We start from the raw sequence: 8,792 nt of genomic DNA, 5'->3' as shown, positions 1-8,792 counted from the left end.
GTGTGTGTGTGTGTGTGTGTGCGCGCGCGCGTGTGTACCATGTCACAGCCACTGCGGCAGCCCACCGCATCGAGACTCTGCCGTCCAGAGAGAGAGTGTGTGTGCGCGTGTGCGTGCCGTGTCACAGCCACTGCGGCAGCCCATCGCATCAAGACTCTGCCGTCCAGAGAGAGAGTGTGTGCGCGCGTGTGCGTGCCGTGTCACAGCCACTGCGGCAGCCCATCACAGCAAGGCTCTGCCGTCCACTTTCCCAGCTTTGGAGGGTCTCCAGGGATGGACAGCTCTCTCTGACAACAGGCCCAAGGTACACGAGGTGGAATCGGGCTGTCACTGCTTCTCAGAAGCACACGGGCTGGACTTCCTCCGAGACAGGTGTGTGTGTTCCTTCGTCCGCCCACAGCACATCCAGCGTCTTCACCAGCACCTCAATGCAAAGGCTTCAGTTTTTCTGTCATCACCAAGCATTCACGTGTATGTGAGACAATTGAAAATATCATTGAGTCAGGTGCCTCACAGGCCTTGGTGTGACGTCCTTGCCCTTAGGCACTTTCAAAAGGCCCTTTGTGATGTATTTGCCCAGTGCAGTCTTCTGTGATTTCCTGACTGCTGCTTCCGAGAGCATCGATCGTCAGTCCAAGTGAAAGGGAGTCCTCTGATGACTCCAGTCTTTTCTACATGTGTCATGCTGTGTCCAGCTATGAGGACTTCTGTTTTCTTTATGTTGCGGTGCAAGCCATGCTGAAGGCTCTTGTCTTCAGGTGTCATCACTCAGGGCTTCGAAGCTTCCTGTTGAGCACCCAGTGCTGTGTCCTATCGTCTGCTTCTCCGTGACGGTGTGAGTCTTCCTCTGATCCTGATGCCACATCCCTTCTCATACAACCCAGCTTGCTGGATTCTTTGCACAACACACAAAATTGAATCATTTTTTAATAGAACTGTTTTTAAAGAGTAGGAAAATATTGACAAATAGTTCAGTGAAAAGAAACAGGCTCTGGTATTGAGAGCTCAGTTCTGAAGAGAGAATCATGACATACATTTCCTGGGTCATTAGTGTGTGCTGAGCTGCACTGTGGACGTGTAATCGGGAGGGCTGAGCCCCTGGAAAGGGCATCATGCTTGGCAGAGCAGAGGGTCTGGGGAAAAGAGGAAGGCTTCAGTGAGACGGACTGGCACGGGGACAGCAACACTGGGCTCCGGCATGGCCAGGATTGTGGGGACAGGGCAGGACCGGGCAGACGCTTGCTGTGTTGTGTTCCTAACCCACCCCAGTGGACTCAGAAGCCCCCACAGCTAGAGCAACTCCATGCCCTCCCGGAAGGCGGCAGTGGCTCAGTGATAGGATTCTCACCTTCATGGTAGGGATTGATTAGGAAACGCTGATGGTTTGGTAGTAAGGAGTTGCACTGCCAACCCAAAGGCACACAGTTCAAATCCACCAGCCTCTCTGGGGGAGAAAAATGGGCAGCCTTCTCCTATGTGTTTTATAGCCTCTGAAAACCCACTGGAGGGTCAGCTGTGAGTTCAAGTCGGTCGGTTTTGACTTGACAGTACCCGACAAAATGTGGGTGATTCCTGCCCAGCATGTCGTGTGGAGCCCTCGCTCATCTGTCCGCAGCAACTGGCCCATTGCTCTGATGCTGAGTAGGGCTCAGTGAAGCCTCTAGACTGAGAGAGCTTGGCAGAAAGGCCTGGTGCACTGCTCCCCAAAACCTGGCCTTGAAAACCATGCAGGTCCCAGCAGTCTGCTCCCCTGCCAACTCGTGATAGGACAGGGCAGGTCCCCTCTGTCATGCGGGCTCGCGACCTGCCAACCACAGCAGCACTTTGTGTGAAATGACCCACAACTTCCCGGTGACTTCTCCCCATTGTCTCAAGGTCAGAGCGGCCAGTGGCCGCTTTCTCCTCACTGGAAGGTTTCCTCCCGCGTGGCCCCCGTGAGCGAGCCACGCACCTGCCTTCTTGCAGAAACCCCACCTTCGTCATCCTGCACCTCACCTTGCAAGGCCTGGTCTATGGCGAGTACAGCTGGGAGATAATCCACCACTGTCAGGAAGCGGGGTTCCCCTCGTGCCTCCTGCTCCTGCCCTACCTGCTGCTGCTGGTCACCTTCATCTTCTTCACGCTCACCTGTGTGACAGACCCTGGTTAGTTGAGGGTCTTCGCAGACATGCCTGATGGTGTCATTGCACACACGTGGTGGGGACTGCTGGCCACGCTGCCCCGTGCTCTGCAGAGGGGGCACAAGGTCCTGTTTCTGTCATCTGTCATTTCACAGTGTTTTCTAGGAGCCGTGGTGGTGCTGGGGTTTAAACGCTTGGCTGCCAGCCCAAAGCCACGTGTGTGGAGGACTCTGGGGCGGGAGGAGTTCTGCCCTGCCCCACAGTCGCCCCAGAACCGGGATCGACTCGGCAGCAGTGCATTTGAATTGTTGTCGTTTTAAGTATTTATTTTGTAATTTTATTTTCCCCCTTTTGACCCAGGGATTATTTAGAACTCTTTTAGATCTTTCAGCATACTTGACCCCACCAGTTTCTCTTTTTGATAGATATTTTTACATCTTTGTGTAAGAGCCCTTGTGGTACAGTGATTAAACTCTCAGCCACTGAGTGGTTCAGACACACTGCCCAGTCCCTGGGATGAGGACAGGCCGTCTGCTTCCATAAAGATTCCGTATGCCGCTGACTCAGCTCAACACTAGATCTGGAGTTTGGGGGGTTTGATTTTGTTTGAATATTTTCTAGTTTGAGGTTTTTTTTCTCCTTGGATCTAGTGATCACTCGTAGCTGTTTAAGATTTTGCAGCATGGCATTTTAATTTTTTTCCCTGTTTGTCTTTCCTTCAAGACAGAAAGCATATGAGTGGCTGCAGAGGGCAGAGGAGAGAGGCCGCAGGGAGTGGTTCCCAGGGAGGAGGGATGCAGGGGTTCCACAGTGGGTCGTGGTGGTGGAGGCCCGCTTTCCCTGGCTGCCTGGGCGGGCTGTGGGAGTGCTTTCCCTGAAGCTGTTAGCGGACGGCTGACGAACAGGCTCAGTTGTGCTCTGCTGGCCGGTTCTGAACGTCCTGTCCACGGAACTGCTAGCGGCTGACCCATGTCCTTCCTCCTCTCAGGAACCATAACCAAAGCAAATGAAGCAACACTTGTTCATGTTTACGAGTTCGACAACGTGATGTTCCCCAAGAACGTGAGGTGTTCCGTCTGTGACCTGAGGAAGCTACCTCTCTCCAAGCATTGCAGTGAGTGAGGGCCCTACCCCCCAGGAGGGCCACGTGGGCTTGATCTGGAGGGGAACATTTCAGAAATCTGAGCGGGAGAAGTTCTCTGTGACACGGGGGGTCGCCTGGAGGCAGAGGGGACTCCATGAACCTGTATCTGTCCCTGGGGCGTCGTCAGCTTTAGCTCAGCAGAGGTTGTGAGGCACAGAATCGGGCAGGGATTGCCCTGTTCTCAAGGGTTGCTCTGAGTCTGAGCTGCCTGGAAGGCACGGAACATGGCATGAGCGATAGCTCAGTGAATTCAAAGCTGTTGCATCCTTTGAAAAGCAGCTCTAAATGTGTCAGTAGCACCTTCCAGTCTCCCTTCAGTCTCCCCTCTGTGCTCTGCCAGTGGCCAGCGTGTCAGGGTCCCACAGGTGTGTGTGGCCCTGCTTCTGTGCAGGGGTGTGTAACAGGTGTGTGCTCCGCTTCGACCATCACTGTATCTGGGTGAACAATTGCATCGGCGCCCGGAACTTCAGGTACTTCCTCGTCTACCTGTGTGCGCTGACGGCCTCAGCTGCCACCGTGGCCAGCGTGGGCACTGTGTTTCTCGCCAGAGTGACGATGGATCTCTCCAAGGAGACCGGCCTCGACCCCTGGGGACGAGCTGCAGACACCTCCTTCCTGGTACAGGTAATTCGCTGTAAGGTGACTGTTCAGGCTTCAGAGTCGGGAACCTCCAGTGAGTTGATCCCAGCTGTCAGCGAGCCTGTGGGATAGAGCAGACCTGGGCCACGGGCTTCTGGGCTGGAATGCTTAACAGAAGATGGCAGCCTCACTGTTCATCCCCTTAGTGGCTGGTGGGTTTGAACTAATGACCTTTAGGTTTGCTGCTGCATGCACTAACCACTGTGCTATCAAGGCTGCTTTAAAAAATCGGGAAAAGGCCATTTATTTTTCTGATGAAAACATGAAACCATTCCTTTTTTTGAAAAAAATAAAAGAGATAATTCATATTCTACAAAACCATTCTTCTTAAAGATTTCTATTTGCGAGTTTGGATATCCTCACAAAGCTGTATGCCCGTCACCACGATCCATCGCAGAATATTTTTATGAGCCTAAAACAGACCCTTGGTATTAGCAGTCACTCCCCATAGCTCTCTCCCCCTGGAAGCTATGAATCTACGTTCTGTGTGGACTTGCCTTTTCTGGATCTTTCCTATAAGTGAGATTATACAATATGTGACCTCTTGTGTCTAACTGCTTTCACTTAGCTTCATGTTTTACCTCTTTCTTATGAATCAGGTTGATGTCCACAGAGCAAATCAGTTTTCTGTTCAGCAGCTCACACATTTTGTTTTATGTCCTTAACAGCAGTCAAAGGACATTGGTCACAGTGTCCTCAGCCTTGTGCTGCCCAGTTCTGTCCACCCTCCTTTGCTAACTCCTCCAGACTTCTCATCCTTGTAGAGGGGCTAGCGCTGCCCTCTGGATATACAATGGTTGGTGGTTCTGGCCTGTGCACCTTACACACCTGTCTGCTGTTTGCCTGAAAGTCGGGCTCTTTTCCCAGCCTGGGGCAGAGTCAAGAAGGCTCACCTTGTAGTGCGAACCAGCGCTTCATTCCTCATCATGGTTCAGATGTTCCGCCACAGAAAATGTCCCACAGATCACGCGTCCACGGAAAGATGTCCCGCGGACCATGTGAACATGAAAAGATGCTCAGCTGCGCTGGGGAGATTAGTCATGTATAAATCAAAAACCACATGAGGATCACTTCCCAGCTATTAGCACAACTGATAAAAACTACAAACAAAACAGTAAGTGTTGGGGGAGGTGTGGAGGTACTGGGACCCTCACCATGGCTCATGTATCTCCTCTGTAGAAGACAGTCTGCAGAAAACCTCTCAAAAGGTGAAGCTCAGAATTACCATGTGAATCAGCAGTTCTCTCCCAAGTGTACCCCTGAAACACACCATTCACAGGAGCCAAACAGTGGGAACACCCTGATGTCCACCAGCAGACGAGCTGTCAAGGAAAATGTGCAGAGCCACACAATAGACTGTTACTTACTCACCCGTAAAGAGAAATGAAGTCCAGACCCATGTCTGTGTGGACAGACCTTGACAGCAATGCTGAGTGAACAAAGCCAGACACAAAAGGAAAACCACGACATGATCTACTTCCCTGCCGGAAGTGTCTAGAACAGAAAAATGGATAGAGGCAGAAAGATTGGCAGAAAACAGGCAGGTGGGACGAGGAGTGAGGAGTGGCTGTGCACTGGAGACCCAGTTAAATGCTGGACGGTGGTGGTGGCTGTACCGCATTGTCAGGATTGTTGATTCAGAAGCATTTTACGAGGTCTGCCTGCACGAGGCCCCGTTCCGCCGGCCTGCCCGTGCTCTGTGGTTCTGACTGACACTTGGGGGGCCGTGCTGGTGGGGGATGGCCCGTGGCGGGTGGGTGCTGACCATCCAGTAGCCCCTGACCATGCTCCTTCTCTGCCCCCAGATGCTGTTCCTGCTCTTCCCACAGATTGTCTTGGTGGTGGGCTTAGTTGTGGTCCTCAGCTGCATCCTGGGGGGATACCTGTGCTTCGTTCTGTACCTGGCTGCCACCAACCAGACCACTAACCAGTGGTACAAAGCTGCCCGGGTCCATACTGGTGCCCACGCCTCGAGGCCCAGCTCCCTGTCGCCAAGTCCCGATGCTTCCAGAACATCCTCTCCCGGGGAGTTTGGAGAGGCCTTGAAGAACCTGCCTTCAGTGCCACTGGGCATGAGAAAAAGAAGCCACCATGTAGAGAGTGCCACTGCCTCTTGAATAGAGCAGACCCTTCTTTTTACAGATGGACACTTCGTTTTTGTGTGTGCTTTGTTTTCCGTTGTGTTGATGATGAATGGAATCTGGGGGCAGGGGGTAAGGGAAGGAAAGCGACGGGTCGTGTGCTGGTGCCTGATCTCTGCCAGCCACCGGGCTGGGTCCTGGGGTGGAAATCCAGCCGGCTCTCTCTTTGTGCTGTGGCCAGTTTGAAGTGACCACCACCGACAGCCTCGTGCTGCAGGATGAAGACGTGGTGTCTCAGGTTCCAGCTCAAACCAGGCCACACCTGTTGTGGCCAAGTTGGTGCTGAGACTCGGATCCGAGACCTCGTACATAGCAGAGAACTGCTCCCTAGCATCTTCTTGGCTTTGAACGGAAACAGTTCACAGGCTGGTTTCTCCTGAGCTGAGTTCAAACAGCCAACCTTTGAGGTTCTGCATTTGAAAGCCTGGCTCCTGACCCGAACCCACTGCCTGGATACTCCTACTGGACAGCGTGGAACTGCTCCTTGTTTCCAAGGACGTGCGTCCTGTGGTTCATGCATCATGTGCTGCCTCGTTGCCCCCTCATCCACTCCAAGCGGCTGAACTCTGAGCTGACCCTTCAGTTAGGCCAGTGCTTAATCCACTGTGCCAGCAGGGCTCCCATAACTCTGCCCAACTACTCCCGCCCAGTACTGGAACTTCTCAGACCCGGGCCTGGCTCCCCCCCACCCCAGCATCGCGCCTTGTGAAAGACTAACTTTTCACCCTTGTTACCAGGACCAGTCTGACAGCCCAACACCAGTTCTGTCCGTCCTCAGGGCCTCTGACCTGCCCTCCACTGCCCCCTTCTGGCCATAGCAAAGCCTTTTCAACCCCGTTTAAAAAAAAAGGGGGGGGGACCCTTAGAACTAAAGCTTCACCCTTCCCCTCAGTACCTTGTTAGCGGAGATGAATGGGAATGGGGGCGGGAAAGAGGTTCTACAAAGTGCTGCGGGGCTTTGGGGAGGGTGAATTTTCAGAAGCAAGAAGGCATTGAGCTGGGCCCTGCAGGATCCCTAAGATTTCCTGCTTATCCTACAGGTCAGCATTCAGAGGCCAGAGGGGAGAATAGGGGACGGGAACCCAACAGACAGGGCGTGAAGCACCTGTCATAGCAGACCTTGGAGTTGAGAAATGTCATCTTTAGGAAAACTCATGATAGTTACCTTTTTTTTTGAAAAATTATTTGAAAATTTTTATTATTTTATGTGTGTACCATCATATCAGATCTGACTGGTACAGGAGGAGATTGCCTCTCTTTCTCCAGCAGAGTGGTGGATTTGAGCCGCATAGCTCTGGGATTGCAGTGCAGCTTCTTGCCACTAGGCCACCAGAGCTCCCTTGATATTTATCTTTATGAAGGAAGCCAACACTCCTGAGCCTCGGCCTTGCGCTGCTGACCTGTCCATGCTCATGGGGAGTTGAAAGATGCTAGAGAGCCAGCATATACATATGCTGTATATGTTGAAGAGCAGTGATACCAGTCTAGAGACTAAGGTGTGCCTGAGCCAGGCAATGGTCATCACGATTACTTGCTAAGCATCAAAGAGCTGGACCGTGACTAAGGGTGATAGAAGAGGAATCAATAATCAATGCCTCTGAGTTGTGCTGGGGAAGAGTATTGAATGGACTGCTAGGAGAAAGAATGAAACCAGGCTGCTCCTTTGGAGGCAAGGATTTTGAAGCTCTGGCTGGCATACTTTGAGTTGCAAGGAGGGACCTTTGAGAGGGAAATCATGTTTGGAAGGGTAGAGGGACATTGCAAGAGAGGAAGACCCTGGGTGAGAGAAGACGGACTCAGAGACTGGGGACATGGGAGTAGGTCTGTTATGTTGTTGTTGTTGTTGTTATGTGCCATCGAGTCGCTTGCGACTCATAGCGACCCCATGTACAACAGCCTTAAACTCTGTCCTGTGCCAATCGCACTGTCTCTGACACTCCCATCCCAATTATCCCAGTCATTGAATCAGTCCACCTCCTAGAGGGCCTTCCCCTCCTGCGCTGTCCCTCCACCCTCCCAAGCATGATGTCCCTCTCTAAGGACCGGTCTCTCCTCACGACATGTCCAAAGTATGTTAGACGGAGCCTCAGAATCCTTGCCTCCAAGGAGCCACCCGGTTTAACCCTTTCCAGGACGAATCTGTTTGTTTTCCTAGCAGTCCATGGTATTCTCAATACTCTTCTCCAGCACCACAGCTCTAAGGCAAGGTGTGTTATGTTGTTGTTGTTGTTGTTAAGTGCCATTGAGTCGCAGGCGACTCATAGCGACCTTATGAAGGAGAGTCCTTGATGCTTGGGTGCCTTTCATCCTCTCTCCAAGTTCATAGGGTTTCCGGAGACAAGCTATTATGGAAGAGGATGCCACTCCTCCCTCTACAGTTGTTTAATTGGGAAGCTCCACCCCACTCTCAGTCGCATTGGGTAGCCAACCATTAATGCATTTGACACATTAGTGTCACAGGGTTCAGCCTCACAGTAACCACAAGTGACCATGGGATGGCAACTTGTACACCAGGGCTGTACGACCTAGAGGAATGTCTTTGTCTTGGTCACAGAGGTGTGTTTATAGACAGTGAAAGTGGCTCACGATGGAGCAGGGTTCAGAGCTGTTGTACAATAGGAATCAGAGTCGTCTCGATGACACGTAATAACAAGAGAACCAGCGTATTTTGTCGGGGCGGGTGGGGAAAGAGCATCTCCTGGTGCGCGTGGTGTCCGCCTCCAGGGTCACCGCGGTCAACGAGACCGC

General features: G+C 52.3%; 1 protein-coding gene across 1 annotated transcript in view; it reads left to right on the top strand.

Moving 5' to 3' along the window:
- ZDHHC4 (zinc finger, DHHC-type containing 4) overlaps positions 1 to 7,144 on the top strand; it is an 11,618-nt gene extending 4,474 nt beyond the window's left edge. Inside the window, exons 3-9 of the mRNA XM_006889755.1 lie at positions 1,966 to 2,144; positions 3,109 to 3,234; positions 3,656 to 3,888; positions 5,709 to 5,852; positions 5,885 to 5,996; positions 6,167 to 6,282; positions 7,085 to 7,144. Coding sequence (XP_006889817.1) covers positions 1,966 to 2,144; positions 3,109 to 3,234; positions 3,656 to 3,888; positions 5,709 to 5,852; positions 5,885 to 5,996; positions 6,167 to 6,282; positions 7,085 to 7,144 — 970 coding nt within the window. The remainder of the gene's footprint in view (positions 1 to 1,965; positions 2,145 to 3,108; positions 3,235 to 3,655; positions 3,889 to 5,708; positions 5,853 to 5,884; positions 5,997 to 6,166; positions 6,283 to 7,084) is intronic.
- Positions 7,145 to 8,792: the final 1,648 nt, after the last annotated feature.

The sequence above is a fragment of the Elephantulus edwardii genome, unplaced genomic scaffold (assembly GCF_000299155.1).
Source record: "Elephantulus edwardii isolate Elephantulus edwardi_28Jun2011 unplaced genomic scaffold, EleEdw1.0 scaffold00080, whole genome shotgun sequence".
NCBI classification, from domain to species: domain Eukaryota; kingdom Metazoa; phylum Chordata; class Mammalia; order Macroscelidea; family Macroscelididae; genus Elephantulus; species Elephantulus edwardii.
Note: the sequence above shows the minus strand (reverse complement) of the source record. Positions and strands in the feature narration are given on the sequence as shown.